We start from the raw sequence: 24,839 nt of genomic DNA, 5'->3' as shown, positions 1-24,839 counted from the left end.
CCTCCTGCTCCCATCTGGTCCCTTTCGGGGCAGAGACGATGTACTCCGAGCCATTTCTGACCGGAGAGATATGCGGCCGCTAGAGGCGGGATCGACACGATACTGATGAAGTATTGAAGCGCTGCCACAGTGCAAATGTAAACACGACCTAACTAACAAGACTACAACTGTGTGTGTGTGTGTGTGTGTGTGTGTGTGTGTGTGTGTGTGTGTGTGTGTGTGTGTCTCTCCTCAGGCTTTGGGCTGTTTGCTCTACAAGATCTGCTTCTTCACTCTGCCATTCGGCGAGAGCCAGGTTGCCATCTGTGACGGCAGTTTCACAATTCCAGACAACTCTCGCTATTCCTACGATCTGCACTGCCTCATTAGTTAGTCATCTTTTAACATTAATTGCTGCTGTTGTTCGGGATGCATGATCTCGGCTATAATTCAAACCACCCTTATTTTGCTAAATATTGTGATTATTATTAGGTGCACAGCTAAATCTTCATGGTTAATTTAGCTCCCTTTAGTGTAAATATTTAACTGAGAATTAAATTCAGGTATAGATCTTGTGTAGTTTGGCTATATTGGGAAAGAAGGTGGTTTCCAAGTAGAGACCCCCCGGGTCAACAAAGTATACAATACACATTATGCAGTAGGGTTTAAGAGATTAAATCAATACGGAGGATTTTGCTGCGTACTACTGTGATTACATTTAAATGATATAGTTGCAAGGTTTTGTCTTAATCAACAACCTCACTGTTTAAACTCTTTAGTCTTACGGCTTTCTTTCTGCGTGTTTTTTGTCAGGGTACATGTTGGAACCAGACCCAGATAAAAGACCAGATATCTACCAGGTGTCCCACTTTGCTTTTAAACTGGCTCAGCGGACATGCCCTGTTCAAAATGTAAAGGTCAGTCTCTTATGTTTATAGTCAGCAGGAAATATCCAGGCCTTTATTGGGGATTGTTCTTCCTTTTCTTTTCAGTGTAACATAGGATCTGTGCCCATCTAGTATAAAAGCATGTCCTTTCTGTCACATTGTGTGTGCGTGGGGGGGAGGTACATCAGTTACATAAAATGGCTTGTTAGCATTATGTTGCCATTCATTGTTAAAGTAAATGGAAATTTACTTTAGTGCTGATTTCGCCATGAGACAAATAAAATAGCACAAAATGCACTGTGGTCCATTTCTGTAAAGGCAACGGCATAGTAGTCACACCCAGGTGGAAGCCAGTCCGATGGATTATGAAATGGAAGCTCACTTATAAACATAAACTATTGATTGAATATTTTATTAGCAGTTTGCCGAAAAAAGCACAGGAAAGTACAGTTCAAGTAAAGGTCTACTAAGAGGATTTAAACCCCAAGAAAGCCTATGGCTTTTCCATCGGGATCCTTTGTACACAATTAATCGAAACAACAGCTATGTTATGATGTCATCTCAAGCAACACAAAATAATTAATGTTTCGTCATACCTTTTTACACGACTGACCTGTAAGTCTGAAAGATTACCACAGTGTAAGCATCGTTGGCAAGCTCCCAAGTTGTGAGGGGCGTAACCATTTGACTCAAACTCGTGGTGAAATAATAAGCACACAGCGAAATTGACAGATGCAAGCAAAGTATATAATAATATAAATTTGCATTCAACAGTTAGTTCTGGTGTAGCAATTTGACTGGACAAGAGGCATTACAACAGTATTGAAACTTTTACCTAAATGTATTGCACTCTACTTTTTTCTTTCACTTTTTTTTAAAGAATTCTGCAATTCCTGCTAAACTTCCCGAGCCAGTCAAAGCCAGCGAGGCAGCAGCAGCAAAGAAAAGTCAGAGTCAAAGTCAGGCAAAGGCCAGGTGAGTCTTTGAGTTCAAAGAGGTGATGTGGTGAAGCTCTAAATGGGCTGCTACTTTATCTCCTCTCAGTACCATCGGCTTACCTTGTGCAGGAAAAACACTGTTCACCGATTTAGGACTGATGCCGATTCTAAAAAAAATGTCTTCTAGTTTTCTAAAAACCTATGTTTCTATGTCAGTGGTGCTCGACCTTTTTCATGTCAAGGACCCCCAGAATTATCTGTATTTGGCTGCGGACCCACATCTGAAAATATGCTGTGCCAGGGACCCCCCAGAAGCAAAGTTTTGAGTTGAAAACGTTCGCTCTGATTTGGGCTACATTTTGACGATAGCAGACCTACAAGCTTGTGGTGAGCTTGTAGAAATGCTATTTTTTAATAGCTAAATTATACATTTTGCTTAAAACACCAAAAGGGGTTCCCGCCCAAAATGGGTTAATCAAGAAGAGATGCAACTAAATGCATTTATATTATATGACACATTAAAACATGTCAGCATTTCAGAATGCACAGGCTTGCATGACATTTTGCCTGGATTAAAAAATGTTTGTATTCATGTATGTAGATCAAAGTGGCTGATTGTCTGTATCAGCCGAGCAAAGAGGGCATCTGTCCCCTCCCACTGTCTACCTTTTCAGTGGAATTGAGTTGCTAGGGAACAGCTTGGGGCCAAGTTTATGTATTGAAGGCTACCTGAATGAAAAGCTAGATATTTTTTTTTCTTTTTTTTTTTTTTTTTTAACTTTGTACTTTGTTTAATGGGTTTATCCTGTGTGTTTCAGTGTGTGTTTTCTTTACCTAATTCAGGTTATCAGGTTAATTACATAGATTAGCCATAGGCTACAGTATGTCCATATACTGTAAAATTATTTAGCAAATTAAACTACCGGTATGTATGTATATATGCATACATATAGGACAGAGAACCAAATCAGAACTATATCTGTCATACACTGGCCAAATACAGCCTAATTATATAGAGCTTTGAGACCAACTAGTTGACTAACCACTCGGATAACCCATGACTAGTCAGCTTTGAAAATGTGATTTTGCACATCCTTGGGTTCATTCTCTTCGGAAGACGGTCCATATTCTGCTTCCCCACATAACTTTCCTTACTTTTCCTGATGCTGTAGTCAAGATTCTTTCATTGGAGAAATAATTGCTATAACCGGTGTGCTGATATCCTATTTTTTGTCCTCAGGCTGACAGACCCCGTCCCCACCACAGAGACTTCAATCACCCCTCGACAGAGGCCAAAGGCAGCCCATACCACCGCCACTGGCATCCTCCAGCCGGCTGCCCTCACGCCTCGTAAACGAGCAAACCTCCCTGCTGGATCAGCTCAACCTGTAGGTATGTATCCGATATCAAAGAATGTCTTTGATGCTGAAGTAGGCCTTAATTTCAAAGTTTTTATATTTAAATGAGATGAAGAAAGTCACCACTCGCACCACACATTTCTCTGCAAATGGTTTTTAGTAGGGATGCACCGAAAATTCGGCCACCGAAAATATTCGGCCGAAAATGGCTAAAAATGTATTTTCGGCCTATTCGGTTTCGGCTCAAATAGGCCGAAAATATATCACCGAATAGTCAAAACACTGGGTCGCTATAAACACAACACGCGATTGTCTTGAACGTAACCAGAGCGCCCCGCATCTACCCCTCTCTCTCTCCCCAACTTCAGTCTCCCACACACACACACACACACACACACACACACACACGGAGCGTCTCTGTGGCTGCGATGCGCTCCGCGAAAACTGCGAGCTCATCAACAGGTTGCAAAATGCCCAAAACAGGTCCCAAAACATGGTATTTGTGAGCACCGCCACTGTCTATTCTTTTGTCGTATGACCAAAAATGCTCCCCAATGTCTGAATCTGTGAGCTTGCAGGCAGGGCAGGCTACGACGGACGAACACTAGCAGTGTAGCACTAGCTCGTTAGCTCCTCAAATATGTTCCACCTGACCTGTGTACTGTAATCTCAGCAGCGCATTGAAGTGGACATAGGGCTAAAGCAGAAGCAGAACGTCCGTGAACGTTTTGCTTAACAATGAACAGTTGTTCAGTGCTGTTTAACTTTGGCAATATGTGATACTAGAGCCTAGAGAACATGCTAATATGGCTGCTAAATAAGAACGTTTTCCCCCCCATCAGCTAGCGTGCCATTGTGTGTGTGTGTGTGTGTGTGTGTGTGTGTGTGTGTGTGTGTGTGCGCGCGCGCGTGTGTGCGTGCCCACACAGACTGTGTGTAGGACAGTGGTTCTCATAGTGGGAGTTCCAGCTAGAGCTAGATAGTTAGAAAGTAAACCAAGTGGACCCTAAGGTTCTGTAACAGAGTGCAAAAATGGAACCAAATAAGACTCTCAAAATTTACATTGATTTTACAATAGAAATAAAAAATAAATTGGGGTCCCAGAGATATAAATGGAAAAAAAGACAGTCAGCTATACACGGTCAACATTACAGATAACAGTATCATTACAAGTACAAGGAATGGCAAATCAAATTGTATAAAAAACTGGGTAAAATATTAATTTTGAAGGAGTATTCATTTGTATTGTCTTTATTGTTAGTTACAACATGCCTACAATAACGTGAAGCATTTTTTTAAAGGTAATTGCAAAAAGGTGCCATAATCTGATTCATCGTTTAAATAATCGCCCGATGAATCGATTATAAAAATCCATAATCATGTCTTTTGCCATAATCAGGTAGCTTTACAACAAAGATGTATTCGGCTATTCGGTATTCGGTTTTCGGCCAACTGTTTCCTATATTCGGTATTCGGTTTCGGCCAAGAATTTCCCTTTCGGTGCATCCCTAGTTTTTAGTACTGCCACATGTCGACAGGTGTGTGTAGGCTAAAGAGGCTTTAGGGAAACAGGTTTGTGTATTCATGCAGGAGGCCTTACGTGCGCAATGAGGACAGGTATTGCTGTGCTCTAGTCTAGGTTGTGCATTTCTATGTTGTTGTGTTTGACAGTGTTTCCCAAAAAAGGACATAGTGTTTAATTAATTGGCCATGCAGCCAATTAGGCCGCACACAGGCTTCATGTGCGGCCTAGAGGGCAACTGAGCACGTGCAACACCATACCTCAACCTCTTACACCATGGTGTAAGAGGTTGAAATGTAATTTAAATTTTTTAGGGCATTTTTATTTGTGCTCTGCTGAATGCAGCTTCCTTGCATTGATACTCTTATTTTGCATGAAAAAAATACATTCATTGTCTTTCTTTTTTTTTATCTCCTCCATAGGAGTTAGTTTGGACCTGTTTCAGCCAGCTGCAGCTGTCCAAACACAGAAGACACAGGCCCCAGCTTTGCCTCAAGCCAAAGTCATTCAGTCACAAACCCCTCCCAGTCAAATGGTGGCACAACAGAAGCAGGTATACTCTATGCCCACATAATCTACATAAGGACTAAGCTAAATTCATTGCTTAGAATGTCATTTTGACCTGAGATCAGATTCTAAAAATGTCTTCTACATCCTGACAGTTTTCTGAAAAAGCTATGTTTCTATGTCAGTCGTTCTTCAATTTTTCAAAAATAGCAGATCTACAAGCTCATAGTGTGCCACCGAGTGGGGCGCTATGGGCTTGTAGATCTGCTATTTTTCAATAGCTAAAGCATAACATATTGCTAACACCAAAAGGGGTTCCCGCCCAAAATGGGTTAAAAATCAGAGCACTTCACAGGCAGACAAAAGGAAATGTCACAGTACGTCAGTTTGCATGTGCATGTAATTGTATATGTTTTCTTTTTTTTCCCCATTCAAACCTTTATTTATTCTCGAAAGACATTGAGGTCACCCTCATTTGCAGTGTCGTCGAGATACACATAATACAAGATTGCACATTTCAAAACAATAAACGAGAACAGCAACATTTCCTCATCGCGTGATGTAGCACGTATGTTTAAAAAACAGTTGCAGACACTTGGGGGTAAGTCTGCAATCAAAGATTTAAATTGACTGTATATTATGGGAGAACAGATTTAATTGAAGCTGTAGGTAGAAATGTGACAATTTATGAGGGGAAATTTGTCTTGGGCAAAAGTGCATTTGTACATACATCAACGCTTTTAAAAACAGACAGACAATACACAAAGACAATACACAGTAGCAGCAAAGTACAAGTCACAAGAGTATCACAAGAGAAGTGCAAATTGCAATAAGAGAAGGTATATAATATAAAAAAGTGCTAGAGTATTCACAGTTTATAGTATCACAATCACAGTAAAGTGCAATAAATAACTGATGAAGGTCAAGAAGTCCCTTCCATCATGCCATGACAATTAGGGGAATTTCTGGATAATGATCGATATGTTATTATTATAAATTTTTGTAAATTAAAATACTGGCTGCAGTAGTAGACCATAAAAACAAAAACCGGAGTGCTTTTATATCTGCAAGAAATTTCGATAAAGGGAAAACGATAAAGGGAAAACTGCACCATTGTTACCATCTTGAGTTTTGGTGTGTAAAAACAGCTTGTGATAGATCCGGTATGATCATGGTTTAGTGACTACAGATTCCGTTGTCCGTCCCGGTTTGATAGGCAGGGCAGCCAGTAGCAACGACAGGAGCAGAGAACGCGACCCCCGGCGGAGGAGTGTCGTCCGTTGCCAAGTCTGATGCCCCGCCACAAGCACAGCCCACTGCCCAGCAGGTGGTTACCTCGCCCTCTGTGGCCAGCGCTGTGCCCATCCAGACTCCATCAAGCCCAGCGCCACCCCAACGCCCAGCTCGTCGTAAGGGGGCTGGCAACGCTCAGCAGCCAACTGCCCAGCCTTCTCCCATCAAACATGCCTCTGGTCAGACCTCTGCGGTCCAGCAGCAACCTGCTCCCCAGCAGCAGGTTGACCAGCCATCACATGCCCGCGTCCAGTCCTGCTCCACCGAGATAAGCCAAAAAACAGCTCAGACGGAGAAGACGGTAACTTGACCTGCTCATGTCTGAACCTGCAGCGTCAAACACTGCCTAAAATTACCCTCCGCATTTCCACCCATTATTATAGCATTTACATCCTTTTATTGAAAGCATTGACTAAATTGCTTGTCTTTATCAATACTTTCATTATCACGTTGTCATTATTGTAAGTGCACTGCCTTGTTTTTTATTAGCCAATTACCTAATTATTGAGAACAGTTCCAATCAGTAATCTAATTACAGTAGTACACCTGACATCTTTATGGTTGTTCCTTTATGGTTCTTCTTGCTTCTGTGCACGTGTTTTCCTTCCTCCAAAACAGTTGATTGTTTGTCATGACTGTGAGGTTTTAGTCATGGCATACGCCTTTTTATCTGAAAACACTCACTGTGAGAAAGGTGGAGGAAAATAACACATTGATGTGCAAGCACCAGCCATCCTAGACTCACACATCATCAGTCTCTAAAAACCCTTCGCTCAGCTAGAGACGGATCCCCAGGCACTCCAGTGTTAGACTCACACGTCGGTCTCTAAAAACCCATCGCTCAGCTAGAGACCGATCCCCAGGCACTCCGGTGTGAGAATCACTTATTCAAAGTGCATGGCATATTCACTAATGATTTGTTCTTTGTTAACACAATGCTGCTCCTCCTCAATCAGAGCCAGAGTCCACCTGCTTCCCCAAAGACCGCTGAAGTCGGTGGCCACAGGCGCACGCCTAGTGATGACACGCAGAGTGCTGTGTTTGCAGCTCCAGGGAATGAGTCCGCTGCGCAACAAACGCAGGGAGCCGCTGGAGATGCTTCCCTCAGTCAGTGAGTAACACAGTCGGTGGTGCAAGATCACCACAAGTTATTTTAGATCACTGTCATTTTGGTTATCAAAGTCTAAATTTGTGATATCCATCCAAAGTGGTTAACCCATTCTGACCTGAGATCAGATTCATACGAGGTTTCCACTGGACACACACTGGTCTGATGAACCCATTCTGACCTGAGATCAGATTCTAAAAATGTCAGTCGTTCTTAGAATTTTTCAAAAAATAGCAGACCTACAAGCTCATAGCGCGCCACTCGGTGGCGCGCTATGAGCTTGTAGATCTGCTATTTTTCAATAGCTAAAGCATAACATGATGCTAAACACCAAAATGGGTTCCCGTTCAGAATGGGTTAAAGGGATTGTGACATTTAAAACACATTTTTGTAGATATTTTGTGTTTTTTGGCTTTTCTTGACATCAATTTCACCAAAAAAAAAACTAAATTTGAACATTCCGTGTATTCTCTGCTGTCTGGACTTTTGTGAATAATTATGCAAATATGACTCGTGGGTTGGACGACGGAGGCCTACGTAATGTACCGCTAAACCTCCGCCCCCTCTCCTCTGCTCCCTACCTACCAATTCTACTACCCGCCCCTCTCCTCCCCTCACCTGAGGTCTCTACTCTCTTCTTCCTCATTCTGACCGCGACTTTGTTTCAGTATAATAATAATAATAATGGCTTCTAGAGAAAAAGCAATCTGCTCCGTTGTTGGCTGTGTCAATCAACACAAGTCCTTGCACTTTCCACCAACTGGCCTAGATGAAGATTCACGCTCTAGGTGGATGAATTTTATTTTTGATGGTGATATTCCAACCAAGTTGTCAAAGAAGCGACTCTTGGTGTGCGCACATCATTTCACCCCAGAACGTTTTTCAAATCTCGGACTCAGTTCAGAGTGGATTTGCAACCAAACTTTTTATGAACCCAGGAGCAATACCAAGCATTCGTGTCCCAATCCCAACTATAAGTATTTATACTGCAATGATTTGTGTTAAATTGTTGTGCAGTACTATTTGAGTGGACTCACAATAAAAAATCAATCGCCTGCAGCACTCCGAAGTGCTTCATGGTAGCCTACTTTTAATTTATAGTCAATCACTGCCACTACCCGCATTAGCTGTGTGTTTGACTATTATTAATCTTTGATTCGTGGCGTGCACCAGCTGTTGTAGATTGCATGTGCTCATTATTGTTCTTGTAATGCGATACAGTGGAATAGCAACGCAGCCAACGCTCGTGTGATATAATCCACGTTAAAAGTATGGCGAATAATGATAGGCTATAGTCATTGAGTATGATATCGATGACATTACACAAGTTTATGTCGACGTGGTCGTGGGGTGAGATATTGCAGGAGTTTCATAGGCGCGTTCATCAGAGTGGACTCTGATGAAGACCGCAAGGTCGAAACGTTAGTCGTTTTGTATACTCAGCACCTTAATAAAAGGCTCTAAATGTCCGTGTTGCTCCAGTCTCCTCTCCTTTTGCAGCAGAGAATACATGTTGTTGTCCATCCCCTCAGTACATACATGCAGTGATAGTCTTATTATAAATAACATTTTATATAAACTATAAACAAATAGTTATAAAAGGAGAAGAAGCTGCGTGCGTTGGCACTGGCAGCGTTGCTATGGCTGAGATGCTGTGAACTTGTAAAGCAGTGGTAACCAACCTTTTCAAGCCCAAGAGCCCTTTTTATTCCCAATTGTAAGCCAAGATCTACCACTAAAACGTGTTAGAAAAAACACTTGTTTTTTTGCTATTTCTGACAGGCTCAATGCATGTGCACACATCCACACAAAGACTAAAGCTTAAATTAGAATAAATACTTATAGTAAGTTATATTATCAATGTCAAATAATATTAAGACAAATTAGAAATAATTAGTATTAGAAATATTTTGTTTCTCATTTCAATGAATATTCACATTGGCAGATGTTCAAATGACATAGGCATAACATGACCATATATATTTGCACAGATATGGTGACATACTCTCAGGGTCAGCCCACCTTTAATGAGACTGCTGTGACTGCACTTTATCTGCAAGCGTTTTGAAATCTGGTTCATATTTAGTGATTGCCAGTCTGAGGGTGTCATTAAGATGTGAGTCAGTCATACGAGTTCTAAACTTGGATTTTATTATTTTCATTTGTGAAAAGGCCATTTCACATAAGTACGTGCAACCAAAGTAGGCATGCAGCTTCAGTGCACACGACACAATCAGGGGATACTTCTCTGCACACAAGAGACCAAAATTCCTTCTCTTTAGCTCTGACCTGCAGGTGACAGTCACTTACTAATCCAATAATCTCCATTTAAATATCTGAAGTTAATGCAAACACATCCTGCATTTTATCGGACAGCAGTTCAATGACAGTAGGCTCAGTAAAGAGGAAAGGGTTTGATACAAAAGCAGCTACTTGACTCATGCATTGTACTTCAACAAGTTTTCATATTTCATATTTATCATATTTTTTGCTCTATGTGTGCATGTGTACAGAATTCAAACTGTAGCATTGATTATTGTCACGGACGGAAGTCATTCTTTCCCTTTGCATATGCCCTGGAGTGCACTCGCCTATTAGTTTGCATTGCAGACTGGTATATTCAGTATATTTTTCTCATTTTTATATTTTTGTTGTTGCTACGCACAGTGCGCAGCAGTTGAGGAGAACGCAACTATGCATTCCTTTAAGCAACACAACTTCTGCAGCTGCATCCATATGTTTAGAATTTGCATCAATGATCAAATCCCAATAATAAAAAATATTATAACAACGAACAACGAAAACTGAAGGAGCAGCGGCGCTATCTATCTATCTGTGTCTGCAGCCTGTCACGAGCCCCGTAATGAACGCACGTTGTTCCGTATTTTAATGTCGGGTCGGAGAATAAATACAGTATGAATGACGGCGGGATTTATTTGACAACTCTGTCCTGCTTTCTTCACGAGAAGAGAAGAGCGCTCACAGCTGCTAATATGGTACCTGTCAGTTCGCTTTACGGCTTGTGTAGTGAAGTATGTGAACCTGGGTCTGGGAAGCTCAGAGCTGCAGCCATTGGCTCATGATACGAGCACACGACCAATGGGACAGGTCATTCAGTGTTGCTAAGATACCACCCCTCCCACCACACACGCACACACACCCTTGGACGATGGGGTCTATTCTCAAACTCAGAGCCACAGCGCTCTGCTCAAAATTAATTTGCATGTGACGAGCGGCACTGACATTATTCCAATGGGTCTAACACTTCGCGATCGACTGGAAACGTTCCCGCGATCGACTGGTAGATCGCGAACCCCGGGTTGGTTACCCCTGTTGTAAAGGAATAAAAGAACAGTCCCTTTCTCTGAGGGGGGCGGAGAGGTATGGAGGGCTTGAGGGGTGGGGGGGGCGGAGCTGGGTAGTGATTGACAGGAAAGGGGGAATTACCGACATCTACAGGCTAAAATAATGTGTTTTTCTATGCCTTCTCAGGATGCATATTACATACACACAAAAACTCCTGGCAAGAAATACTGGAGTGTTCAAAAAAAGTTCAAACTTTTTAGACACGTTTGAAGGACCATGGCCAAGACTTTTAATGTTGTTAAAATTATGTTAAAAATAATGTCATAATACCTTTAAAATGTATTCATATATTTTTACACAGTCATGTAAAAAAGTATATTCCGGTAGTAAAGTATATATTATATATTTGTACACTGCCCAGTTGTCATTTCCTGGGTTTTTCTTTCTCTAGGCCACTCAGTGGAGTTCCTCCAAATATAATCCAGCCTGCTCAGCCTGCTGTGTGTGATGTCGAGCAGGATGACGGCACAGCTGTGAGCAGCACTGTACCTGCACCTGTACCTGCACCTGCTACCGACACCCCAACACAGCCTGCCTGGGATCCCTTTGGTGACGACAACTTCTCTGGCCTCGCTGCAGGCCAACTGCTTGTCAGTGATTCTGACAAAAAGGCTGACGGTACGAGATTAAAATGAAAGATTTAAATTTATTTATTTAGTCCATTTGATGAACAGTATTCAACTTAGACTTTTTTTTATTGAACAGACAAGCCTTCCGAAACTGACAAAACATCCTCTGAGGAGTTGATACCGGGCCTGCAGTCGTTTCCTCCTGGAGAAACTGTCCAGCAAACTGGTGAGTTTAACATAACAGTCCCTTTAATATTGCACAACTTGCCTCACAGTGGGATAGATAGGGGGGCGGGTGCTCAGATTGGAGAACCAATAGGATCCACCGCCTGTTTTCAGCCGGCACCCGCCCACCCCCCCACCCCCCCCCCTAGACCAGAAATCACACTTTTGTGTACATGCAATGACAATGTTGGATTATATTTATGCAGCAAATTGTGATACAACATTGCCAGTAAAAATTTCAGGCATCACTAGAGGATTGCAAAGCATTTAATTTATTGACTGAAATCCCGCTTTATGGCCACAATATTAACGTTCTTGTTCAGACAGAAAATCGTTTCATTTATACTTAAGCCTGATATGTACTTGCATGCCAGTGTTGCACACAGAAAATAGCACATCTACAAGCTCACAGAATGTTGTGCCACGTGCACACGTGTGCTTGTAGATCAGCTATTTCCGATGTGCCACACCCGCACTCAACTAAGTATGATATTAATCACTGCTTTCCAGTTGAACGGCCATCTGCCCTTATTGACATGGACATGGGAGGCTCCCTCATCGATGTGGACACAGGACCCTCCCTCATCGATGTGGACACAGGACCCTCCCTCATCGATGTGGACACAGGACCCTCCCTCATCGATGTGGACACAGGACCCTCCCTCATCGATGTGGACACAGGACCCTCCCTCATCGACGTGGACACAGGACCCTCCCTCATCGATGTGGACACAGGACCCTCCCTCATCGACGTGAACACAGGACCCTCCCTCATCGATGTGGACACAGGACCCTCCCTCATCGATGTGGACACAGGAGCCTCACTGTTGGTTGTTCCGGATCCCTTCAGTGAACTCTCAGACACACCAGGTACAAATCACTGTCTTTGATGGAAAGCAATTCATGCATTGCATGTAAAGAAAATGCATGTAAAGTATATGACTTATTCAGTACATGACATATTCAGTCTGTGGTCCCCACTCCCAGCCCTACGTGCTTCAAGAGGTCCACCATTATTCCGGTGTATTGTTACACAAGAATTCCTCCCAAGCTGGCCTAAATGACTACCACCCAGTAGCGCTGACCTCAGTGGTCATAAAGTGCTTTGAGAGGCTAGTAAATCTGCTCCTTTCTCCCTATCATTTTAGACCCACTATAGTTTGCTTTCCGCTCGAATAGAAGCACTGACAACGCCATCTCCCAGGTTGTACATGATCCCACCTTGACAACAACAATGAGGGGAATTGACAGTTCGCTATTCATTGATTTCAGCTCTGGCTTTAACACCATAGTCCCCACCAGGTTGGCCAGCAAGCTGGCAGACCTGGGACTGTGTACTGGACTTCAGGGTGGTCAGGGTGAGCAAGCACACCTCTGCTGCCCTCACCCTAAACACTGGAGCCTCCCAGGGCTGCGTACTGAGCGCCCCCCTATTGTACTCATTGTATACCCAAGACGCTGTGGCCAAGAACAGCCCAAATAACATTGTTACGTTTGTAGAAAATATAGTTGTTTCTTTCAGATTCTAATATACCTTTGTTAGAAGTGTTCTGTGTTTACAGAGCGCCCGTCTTATATGTTCCCAGGTTCTCACAACAGAGACGGATTGGAAAACACGATTTTCAATGGACAGGATTTAATTATTTTGTTTCCCTATATTTTTTCCATCCTGGCCCTTAGGGAAGCTGATTGAAGGACTCAAATCTCCAGACACGTCTTCACTTTTGCTCGCTGACCTTTTGTCACTGGCTGACCCCTTTGCTGGTGCTGTGGAAGAGCCTACAAAAGGTAATGTTGTTTCTGTATTTAACCACAGTCAACCTAGCGTCACTATTTTGATTATGTCATTTATATGCGGAATATCCACGTAAAAATGTCCATAGTTTATGAAAATAGCACAACAAATCTGTCGTTCGGGGGAAGTATATAGGGCTTCGCTGATTAATCCTCCGGCCATAATTGGATGCTGACGGGTTGACTAAAAAAGCATATGGCCCGGCCTACAGTGTGCCACTGAGTCACTCCATAGAACATTATGGAAACAGCTGACACACATGCACACACTAAGCAGCACATTTCATGTAGGCAGAGGCTTAAAATGTAATTAAATATATAATTTTTATGTCAGTGAATATCTGGCGCAGAAGTTGGCTATTCAACATACCTAAAACACTACTTTAAAATGCTAAAAGTGTGATAAAATGAACCTATGCTGTTTTAGTGGTGAATGGCGCCACACACAAAGCCAGGTATTGTTAAAATTGTAAGGTCCTTGTTCAAGTTAAGATTTCCCAATTCCCATGGTTTTACTCAATGACCTCTAGTCTGAGGGCAGTAATGCTTATTGCCAACAGACATGTCACATGGTGGGTTTGGAAGTATGACAGAGCTGTGGAATTTGTACAACTTGAGCTAAGTAACAGGCGTATTGGTGTGCAGAGCTTGGCACGTTGCGGAAGTCGGGTATGATGATGGTGTGGAAAAATCATATTTTGCAGCTTCTGATAACTAGCTGGTCATCCTCCAGCTTCACACTTTACAGGAGAAAGTGTATTATTGCACCATAGCTCATGCAGACAGGCACGTTTATGGAAAATAAAATACTAGAGACAGACTGACAATGTGCAGTGTCGTTTTTATTGGCCGTCACATATTATATAACAGATTATGTGTGAATATTTGGTTACTCATGCCATAATATACATTGGATGTTGGACAAATGCAAATGTTATGGCCTCACACATTGACTTGCAATGTGCTTTGCAATGTGCTTGCAATGTTTGTCTGACCCCACAATAATTAATCTTCCCCTCTTATAGAACTTTACTAGACTTTGTTTTCTTCCTCTGTGTCATAATTTAAGTAATTATTAGAAGAAGCTTTACTATTAAAGTGGTATTGGTACAATATGTCGTGTGTAACCAAAGGTGCTAGGGGTGGTTGGCCTGTGATCTTGCAATGCTGACAGTTACCTCTAGATGGCAGTAAGTTATTGATTTTCAGATGTAGGTCTGACAGATTTCTGTCAGATCAATGTAATTTGCACTTGTACTATTTATATTAAAATATTTCATATTTTGTGATGTTCCACCTACATGAACACATCTAACAAAAACAGAAAGATGAATTTAAAACACCATTTCTCGACATAGGGTCCAGGGACCACCAGGGGTAACTCTGAGAGGGTTCAAAAGGGAATTAAGTGGACCCATAAGGGTCCATTTGGATACTTTCCGAGTTATATAAACACTGAGGATTTTGCAGTGTAAATTGTGGTCCCAGAGATTAAAACAAATGTTTCAAATGGGGGTCCGTTGCAGAATGCATATCAAACCCAGGGTTCTTGAAATGAAAACGGTTGAGAATCACAGATCTACACGTGTCCTCTTTGTGCTTCTTGTCTTTTCCGTCTCAGATCAACTGAATGCAGAGGACTCTCTTCTAGACGGCTCTCTGATCTCCTGCCAGCCGGCCCTGCCAGCAGGGAGCAACGTCACCTCCTCTGCTGCCTGCGCTTTGGATGATTTCAGCCTGTTGTCCGGAGACCCCGCCCCGCCACTAGCAGGTAATTCCTTAACCACGTGCACCCTTAGGCCTGACTCACACGTGCACAACAGATTGATGTATAGCTGAGGCATGAGACTTATTGACTGATGCAAGCTCGCAATGCATTTCCAATGGAAGTCACATGGTTTGACACAACATTTGCGTTGTATGAGGGGGAGGGGGGCAGTCGAAACGCAGCCAAAAACCGTACAACAAAAATGTCGTGTCAAACCATGTGACTTCCATTGGAAATGCATTGGGGCAAGATGTAAACAAACCCTTTCATACATGTAACATGCATCAATGTTGTATGCTAGATGCGAAGGTGTGAGTCAGGCCTTAGGCCTGATGCGGTTGCTACTGTATAACAACGAAATATATGTTTTGGCCTTTATTCAAATGAGCCATGGCCATTGGCTTTTTGATTGATTGATTGAAATATTTATTAACAGTTTGTAGAATTACAGTACATTTCAAGCACAAACTCACTACAAAGACTGTTAACTGTGAGTGGACGACCCAATTAAGCATTACACTTGTTTACAACAGGGTCCACATTGTTCAATTCATCAAAACATTTAGAGACATACAAATAGACACTTCTATGTAGTTAAAGAACAGAACAGGAATTCATCATACTAGATAGATTTCTGCGTTTTTTAAAAACACATTCTTTGACATCTCATCCTGGCCTCGAGACATAATGTACGCCACTTGGCTGGCGTACGGTACGTAGAATTTCTCCTCTGCATTTCCGATCCTAACTATTAGGATGGCTGCCATTAATTTAACAGCAGTCGGGGAGCAGTTGCTTCCACTTATAAGGAATTTACCACAGCGGAACCATCTGTAAAGCTTTAGCGCCTGCATGGGTTCCCAAATATCCCTTGCCTCTAGCTGTGGCTCCCCTATTGTGAAATGGCTTAAAGAAATGAGCTAATATAGCAATCTACAAGCTCACAACACTTCACTATGCATCTCAGTGCATCGCATTGCAACGTCTTGTGAGCTTGTATGTTCTTTTAAAAATATATATTAACAATGACATGCCCAAAAATAGGGACGCCAGGTTAAACTGTACATTAATCTTATGCAGTGAATTTGAATTGAGACAAATTATATATAAAAAATGTAAAAGTATTCAGTATATATATATATTTCTTTCTTTCTTCCTTCCTCTACTTTACAACTACAGTAGCTCCCCTGGCAGCCCCCCTGTGCCCCCACTTTGAAAACATGTACTTCAGGCAATGAAATCATTGCCTCACTTGTGCCATCTAAAGTCATCTAATGTCTGTCATCACCTTACCGTGGTTCTAAGTCTTATTTTCTGGTTAAATCCACTGCAGACGCCTCTCTCCTGATCTCAGAATTGGAGCCCCAGCAGACCAGTGTAGAGGCAAGCACAGAGGATGAATTCGATCCCATCCCAGTCACAGGGCGAAAGAACTCTGCTTCCCAAGGTAAGTCTTGACAGCCTCACAGAACTACAGGTAGGCTGTTTAGATTTCGTTTTTCTTTTCCAATCTTAGATTTGCATCAATATTTAAATTTCCGATTGTGTGTGTGTGTGTTGTGAATAGACGGAACTATAAACCAATTTATCTGTTAGGGACACGTTGGATTTCAGGTAGTTGCACAATCGTTAATTATAATTCCACTGTACATTATTAAAAATCTTTTCTTCCCCTGAGATTTAATTAACCCATTTTTGGGCGGGAACCCCTTTTTGGTGTTAGCATTATGTTATGATTTAGCTATTGAAAAATAGCAGATCTACAAGCTCATAGCGCGCCACCGAGTGGCGCACTACGAGCTTGTAGGTCTGCTATTTTTGAAAAATCGGAGAACGACTGACATAGAAACATAGCTTTTTCTGAAAACTGTCAGGATGTAGAAGACATTTTTCTAATCTGATCTCACTGGTCAAAATGGGTTAACGGTGGTTTGAGGCCATTAGATGTAAATAGACATTTCTTGCCTTTTCCTTTCTCTGTCTTTCTCTCTCTCTCTCTCCCTCCTTCCAACCCTTTGTTGCTTGTTGTTGTGCCTCTCGCTCGTCTGCTTTCCGTCCTCTGTTTGCCTGAATATTTCCTGCCTTCCCTTCTGTCCTCCGGCCAGTTTCAGGAGGCCACTCGCGCAGTAACAGTGGTGGCTCTGAGTCCAGCCTCCCCAGCTTGGCCCGTTCCCTGCTGCTGGTGGACCAGCTCATCGACCTGTAGATGGCGCTATAGAAGCTGTAACTTTGGATCTATAGACTGGCATTAGCATAACAGCAATCAACACTGTTCTCATAACTACCTTGTTGCAACTAGGGCTGTCACCATCATACCATCACACACACAAATGACAATAATTTTAATTTCCGTTTTTGGCATTGAAACTTTGGATCATATAAATACTAGAAATTACATTTCTACGTTTTGACTTTTAGTCTTTGTAAAGAAAGATTGTACAGGGCAGATATGACAAATAAGTTAAATATACAAAGAATAGCCAAAACCAAGCCATATATTTAATAATGTATATTATGTTATGAAAATTAAAATGTGAAATAGTGGAAATGGCGATCCAACAAATCGCACTTTTGTGAAAAGTTAATAATAATAATTTCTACAGATTAATGGAAACGATTCTGATGATTCAAAAATAATTGCGATCTGGCGATTATGTAATAATTGTGACAGGCCTACTTGCAACCCCTGGCTAATACCCTCATAACAATTCCTGCAGTAGAATTGTCACAATCCTCTTTGAGTGCTTTTTTTCCATTCCTACCCTTTCTACAAATCTTGCATCTGGCTTCTCTTCATCACCCACCTATCCCACCCCTTCGTGCTCACATCCTCTCTTTAAAACCTCTGTACGTAAAGTATTCGCTCCTATGGCAAAAGTGTGGCCAATGCACTAATATCATCCTTTTACTAAGACTAACCATTTCATTACCTTCTCTAAATCAAGGCTGGGATCCAGCCGTCTCATCGTCATTGCGTAGTGGCTAACCGCAAACTAGAAGAATATCACTGTTGCGATGTACTAGGCTAGGCATAGTTAGATGTGGTTGTAATTATTGTCATGTACATAGATTTGACACCTTTTTGCTTTAAAAAAGAAATTTGGTTTTCCAATGAATAATTTGCACATCATCAATTAATTAGGTAAAACTTGGAACCATTCAACCATAGAAAAGTAAAGATATCTGTTGGTCTCCAGCTGTAGCAAATGTTTTTCAACTGGCTTAATTTGCACGGCAGTGTACATGTTGTGTCTGTCAGGGCTGCTGTTTGTATCTTACTCTATATTGTTATTGACTTTACTTAATAAGATGGATCAAATATCGTAGACAACTTAAACATACCATAAGTAAGACTGAAAAGAATAATAGTATGCCGTCGTTCAGTTAAATATTGATAACCTAAAAACGGAACACCACCTGCCTCGCGTCGTACAAAGGCGTCCCGTGCCGACTATTGCTGATCTACAAGCTCACAATGGGTTACGATGCGCAGTGCATTGCCATCTTGTAGATCGGCTATTTTTGACACAGGACGCCATCACACCACTGAGTATAAATCATGCTCTACTCCCACCAGACTAGTAGAAATGAGTGATTAACACAGAGGACAAGACCATCCTCTGCTTGAAAGGTTGTAGGGATAAGCTGCATATAAATAGTTTGAGGGAATGCAGAATTAATCAAGTGAATTACCACCTGCCCTTTAAGAGGGGAGGGTTTGGCAATAAAAATGTTAAAAAAAAAAGCGTAACAAATACTCATCAAATCCTAATCCTTTTGGACCTGTACATTACAATTACATTTAGCCGCTGCGACTTAGAGCTTGAATTGAATTTCTATTATGTCAGCACACAGCCAATATTGTTAGACGAGCACTACTGTCTAATTTTGTTATTAAATGACAACCAGTCATTTAGTAGAGTTTATAACAATGCACCATATTGGCAGTGTTGGGGAGTATTAAGCTACATGTAGCTGAGCTATGTAGCTTAGCTACATTTTGCTGTAGCTTGTGGTATTTTAGCTACATTCATATTCGTGTACCTCGTCAAGTAGCTCAGCTACTTTTTGGGTCATTTTTTGTAGCTTAGCTACTCAAGTTACAAGCTACAATTGTGGGTCTCCCAGAGGGGAGCAGGGGTCTCCCAGAGGGGAGCAGGGGTCTCCCAGAGGGGAGGAGGGGTCTCCCAGAGGGGAGCAGGGTGGGGGGGTCTCCCAGAGGAGAGCAGGGTGAGGAGGGGTCTCCCAGAGGGGAGCAGGGTGGGAGGGGTCTCCCAGAGGGGAGCAGGGTGGTGGGAGGGGTCTCCCAGAGGGGAGCAGGGTGGGAGGGGTCTCCCAGAGGAGAGCAGGGTGAGGAGGGGTCTCCCAGAGGGGAGCAGGGTGGGAGGGGTCTCCCAGAGGGGAGCAGGGGGAGGAGGGGTCTCCCAGATGGGAGTAGGGTGGGAGGAGGGGTCTCCCAGAGGGGAGCAGGGGGAGGAGGGGTCTCCCAGAGGGGAGCAGGGTGAGGAGGGGTCTCCCAGAGGGGAGTAGGGGGAGGAGGGGTCTCCCAGAGGGGAGCAGGGTGGGAGGGGTCTCCCAGAGGGGAGCAGGGGTCTCCCAGAGGGGAGGAGGGGTCTCCCAGAGGGGAGGAGGGGTCTCCCGCATGTACATTCTCAATTTAACGCTGAAAAATAAAAAGTAGCTGAGCTACTTTTCCTATGTAGCTGTAGCTTTACAAGCTACATTTCTCCAGGGGTAGCTATGTAGCTTGATCAAGCTACTGCCATGGTGAGCTACTTGTAGCTTTACAAGCTACGCTTTCAAAGTAACTTCCCCAACACTGCATATTGGTTGGAAATGCATGCAGTGTCATGGAAATGCTATGAATAGCCAACAGCCTGATAGGAACATGTTACAATTAATTATCTGTCATATGACGGTGTTGGGCAAGTTACTCAGGAAGTGTAATAAGTTACTCTTTTACTTATTTGGTAATAATATAACATTACTTATTACTTGGTTTCAAAAGTAATTAGTTACTTGTTATGTTACTATAATATATATAGAGAGTAATTTATGCAGATTAGTACCTTATTTAATATACAGTAATCACTGTTTTGTCAAATTGTATTGTAATTCATTACACTACTTGTTACTGGGGAAAGTAGTAATATTACCCTAATATATTACTAATAAGTTACTGCCCAACACTAGACCATCAGGTCGGCATCCTTTGGCACTAAGTCGGTAGACAAAATATAATAGAAGCGTCTTAACCCATTCTGGGCATTTAAGCATTATTTAAAACTTCAACTATTGAAAAATAGCAGATCTACAAACTCATAGCGCCACACTGAGTGCAGCGCTACGAGCTTGTAGGTCTGCTATTTTTGAAAAATCGTGAAAATGTGGCACAAACCTTGGAATATTCTTTCAGAGCGAGCGATTTTAACTCAAATCTTTGCTTCTGGGGTTCTCCCGGAACAACATATTTTGAGATGGGTCGGCGGTCCTTGACATGAAATATTGAGTGATATAGGCCTAGAAACATAGGTGTTTCAGAAAACTGTCAGAATTTAGAAGACATTCTTTTAATTTCGACGTCGGGCCTAAATGGGTTAATTTCATCTAGTACCATTATATCATCCCCCTTTTAGACTGCACCTTCTTGCACAGCCATTCCACAGTGTGCATCCTACATTCCTGTCATTTGTTTACTCTGAGATAATGTAAATATCTATCTGCAGTCCCTGCAGGCTCTGATCCATTGACCATATGATTGGTTATTCTCGTGTACATACAGTATAAAGTCATTGTCTGTTTTGTCTGTCATAAAGGTTTACTTGTGGGCAAAGTGATGAAAATGAAAAAAATCTATATATAATATAAATAAATTCATAGTTTCCTGTTAATAAATGTTAATATAAATAGAGTGTTAGAGAATGAATGTATGAAATACATATTAGTCTATAATAAAAATTATGATAATATTATCATTGAAGACTTATTGAAGAATTCTATATCTTATTCCTCCTTGTGAAATTGTGTGTTTAAGATTAGTTTTTTCTTCCCCCATATCATACCAACTCAGAACAGCAAAGTATACAGTTGACAATCCTAGTCTTTGCCTAAATTTGGAGATTAGGTTTTGTGTTTTATCTCTAATTATTTTGTGGAAATAAACGAGCCCCTGTCATGTTGGTTTACAGCTACTATTATGTAGACAGCTGGAAGTTTTTATTTGTAAAGAAACATTTGATTGTTTACTGCGCAACGGGAGCTCAGCCTGGTAGCTAGATTAATTTCGTTGTCATTGTTCTACAGTGGCAAAAACTACAAGTTTGCTGAAATTGTGCTTTGTAAGCCTATGCTTTCCTTTACTGGTTTTTAGCAATCACAGAACCCATATCAAAAAGCATGACAGTGTTGTTGAATGTTATGTTAATGAGTGTTTGTGTACAGTGTTATGAATATGATAAGTATGTATGGAGTAGTTGCCAGTTGTCGGATGTGTTTTACAGTATCCTACTTGTGTTGTCCTTTGCTGCAAATACGGCAACAATGTGACATTGACATTTAAATCATTCTTTGAAAGCACAGGCCCTCGAAATTCTCTCAGGTAGTAAGTTGCATCACAATCTCTGAGAATTTGACATATTGGCTTTATAGAGCTCCAGTCTTAATGTTGTTTGGAAGTATGTGTACCCTTATGGGCCCATTTGGGTCCCATCTGTACACTTGCAGAGATATATTGGATTTGACTGTGTACTAAAGTTGACTGACCCAGACAACTTGTGTTACTGATACAACTTGTGAGGCTCTCATGCTAAGCATGGTACAGTCTTCAAGGGCAGCATTGCCTTTGAAAACGTTGCTTACGAGAGCGGGGGAGTCATTCACAATGGTCCCTCACTGAAGCAGAGAGTAAGGAAATAACAATTCTACTATAATATCGTATAGTATAGTATAGGACTGCAGCCTTAAGTTGAACTGCAAGAAATTAAATAAAAATCTGCCTCATCTGCAGTAAAGTTAAAAGCAAGGATTGCAAGGCATCAAATCCAATGTCGTTGCATTTTATTATTATTATTTTCTTTTTTTGGTAAAAAATGTTTCCCCCCCATCTGCAGTTGCTTTGGGAAGTGTAAATCTCCAAGCAATTTGAACTGTTTGCACATTTTGATGTGTTAAATAACAATTTAAATTGTGATTGTTTTTGTGTCAGATGTGTGTGAAGTTCTCTATTTCAGAATTCGAGAAGGAATTAAAATATAAATCATACTAAATAATTACTATTTGTTTCCATAAGGATTAATTGCCACAGGGTCTATGGTTAAAGGGATATTTCACTTAAAAAATGTATCGTCTACTCAGGCGTATGTGAACACCCCAGACAGTTTTGTAAGTTGCTTGATTCAGTAATTAGATATTTGATATTCATTTTAGCTGCCCCGCCCCCTTCCTATATCAAATATCTAATTACTGAATCAAGTATCTTAAAAACTGTCTGGGGTCTAAAGTGAAATACCCTTAATGTTGTTTTTAAACTCTAACAAGAGTTATTCACCGTTTTACTACATCGTCCCGTATTACATTCTGACGTGGTGTACGTGGAATGAAAACTGTAATTTTATGGATGGCAATAACCACTATAGGAGGAGAGGAGGGAGTATTTGGGGTAGATCTCACCCAAAAACAATCCAAAATAAATGTATAACACATCTAAACTGCATGCCAAAAGCTATAATTGTTATTTTCAAAAGCAACTGTTTCTCAGGCTTATGTAGATAAAAAGATGTGTGTGCAACGGAAGGCTGTTCTCATTATTCTGCCTCCCAATCCCTTCCACTGTACAGCCCAGTCATTTGCAGTTACTGTTTGAACCTATGCAAACCCTTAGTACTCCGCCGTATGTTGGTGACGCTCGCCTGGAAATAGCCGATCTACAAGCTTTGGCAATGCATCGCGTCAACGCATTATTAGGTTGTAGATTTGCTATTTTCAGGCATGTGATACCATCGCACAAAGAAGTCTAAATTGGGCTTTAAGCTTAAACCCTGTAGGCACAAATGTGCTGTTCTGGAGGTTATGCCAAGCAGGAAGAATAGTCCTTATGTATAAAAGAAGCCCCTTATGTTTCCCCGTTGTTTTGCCAAAAGTAAAAAGCTGTCAATTACCTGATACTTATGAGTGTTTCGAGAAAAAAAAAAATCTGTATGGCACCCAAACCTGCGTCCAAGCTGTGATATTGTGTGCTCCTTCTATTTTTGTGAGATGAATAAAAAAAGAAATTAAAAAGGGATGGCAAATAAAATACAAATGTGAATGTTAACGTACTGTGAGTATTAATTGTCATACTTTTTTTTCCCCTTGTGTTAAAGCTAAAGGTAAACATTGTCATCATATCACGGATGATCACACACAAACATACTGTAGTGTACACACATGCACGCTCGCCCCGCATTCCTAATCTGCTTTTTCTGTGTTAAATTCTGTACAAGCTGTCCAAAAACAAAACAGTTGTTTCATAGCAGAATATAATTTTGCCACACTGTTTTACTGTTTTGCAACAGACAAATAGGATAGGAACCTTCAGATTAAATATTATGTAATTCAGTGTCGATCTCGAACTTAATGGCCAGCCGGTGACATCAGTCTATGACTATGTATGAAATCTGGGCAAGGTTTCAGTCTGACCTCCTTTAATTCCATAATAAAATCTAAGCAGCAAAATGATCAGTCCAGTGTTTTGCACAGACAGAGAGACAGACACACACAGACAGACATACAGACTTGACCCTCTTCTCGGCTGGCCTCTGAGTAGCCATATGCTGTAAACATACCATTATCACCCCCACCTATTCTGGATGTTACCGCTGTATGTGACCGTGTCCCAGAGCTACAGTACAGCGATGGGGCCACGTGGACAGCAGATAACAGTAATGTACGTACCAGGTAGGAGCAGACATTGGCCCCATCATTCCTCTTTGCCTGTCATCTAGGCCAGTGGTTTTCAAACTTCTATGCCCAAAGGGCAAGACAAAATCTCAAGGGACACATGTATTCATATCCTTGCAAAGTATAGCCTCTAGTATTGCTCTATTATACCTCTGTAAACTTTTATTATTTGTTATGTCAAATGAAAGTTGACAAACGACATTAACAAAATAATTCAGGAATCTATTGAATCTTTGGAAGATTACATCAAACCAGACTGGTCACGACTCACGAATGCCTCCGTATTGGGGAATGAGTGATACGGCATACTTTTAGCATTTGAAGCATGACTTACGGTTCAAGAGTTACAGGCTGGTATAGAACCATTAGGCCTATTTTAAAAAAAATGGTTTGAGTGTCTTCCATGGTAGCCTGGAAACAAAGGCAAATCTGCCTATGCAATATATATATAAATAGCCCTGAGCAGATAAGTCTGGTTGGTTGTGATTGGATTTAGCTCCCCCTGAAGTTGTGGGGCACCAATCGGTAACCAGTATGCATAATTGGGACGGGTTTATCACCAGAGGCATTTATTTTAATCCGCCACTT

General features: G+C 41.5%; 1 protein-coding gene across 4 annotated transcripts in view; it reads left to right on the top strand.

Moving 5' to 3' along the window:
* LOC308310232 (AP2-associated protein kinase 1-like) overlaps positions 1 to 24,839 on the top strand; it is a 40,002-nt gene that overhangs the window by 10,281 nt on the left and 4,882 nt on the right. The window contains exons 7-20 of one of the 4 annotated variants that reach the window (XM_080756456.1): positions 236 to 368; positions 793 to 896; positions 1,747 to 1,841; positions 3,045 to 3,196; positions 5,107 to 5,237; positions 6,408 to 6,785; positions 7,441 to 7,595; positions 11,350 to 11,576; positions 11,664 to 11,753; positions 12,263 to 12,622; positions 13,433 to 13,540; positions 15,168 to 15,317; positions 16,648 to 16,761; positions 23,675 to 24,231. In XM_080756456.1, coding sequence (XP_080612582.1) covers positions 236 to 368; positions 793 to 896; positions 1,747 to 1,841; positions 3,045 to 3,196; positions 5,107 to 5,237; positions 6,408 to 6,785; positions 7,441 to 7,595; positions 11,350 to 11,576; positions 11,664 to 11,753; positions 12,263 to 12,622; positions 13,433 to 13,540; positions 15,168 to 15,317; positions 16,648 to 16,761; positions 23,675 to 23,763 — 2,286 coding nt within the window. In that variant the 3' untranslated portion in view covers positions 23,764 to 24,231. Of the gene's footprint in view, positions 1 to 235; positions 369 to 792; positions 897 to 1,746; positions 1,842 to 3,044; positions 3,197 to 5,106; positions 5,238 to 6,407; positions 6,786 to 7,440; positions 7,596 to 11,349; positions 11,577 to 11,663; positions 11,754 to 12,262; positions 12,623 to 13,432; positions 13,541 to 15,167; positions 15,318 to 16,647; positions 16,762 to 17,419; positions 19,424 to 20,950; positions 24,232 to 24,839 lie in introns of those variants that run through there. The other 3 variants (XM_080756457.1, XM_080756455.1, XM_080756454.1) reach the window with 3 other exon arrangements.

The sequence above is a fragment of the Protomyctophum bolini genome, assembly GCF_963924005.1.
Source record: "Protomyctophum bolini genome assembly, chromosome: 22".
Classification (NCBI taxonomy): domain Eukaryota; kingdom Metazoa; phylum Chordata; class Actinopteri; order Myctophiformes; family Myctophidae; genus Protomyctophum; species Protomyctophum bolini.
Note: the sequence above shows the minus strand (reverse complement) of the source record. Positions and strands in the feature narration are given on the sequence as shown.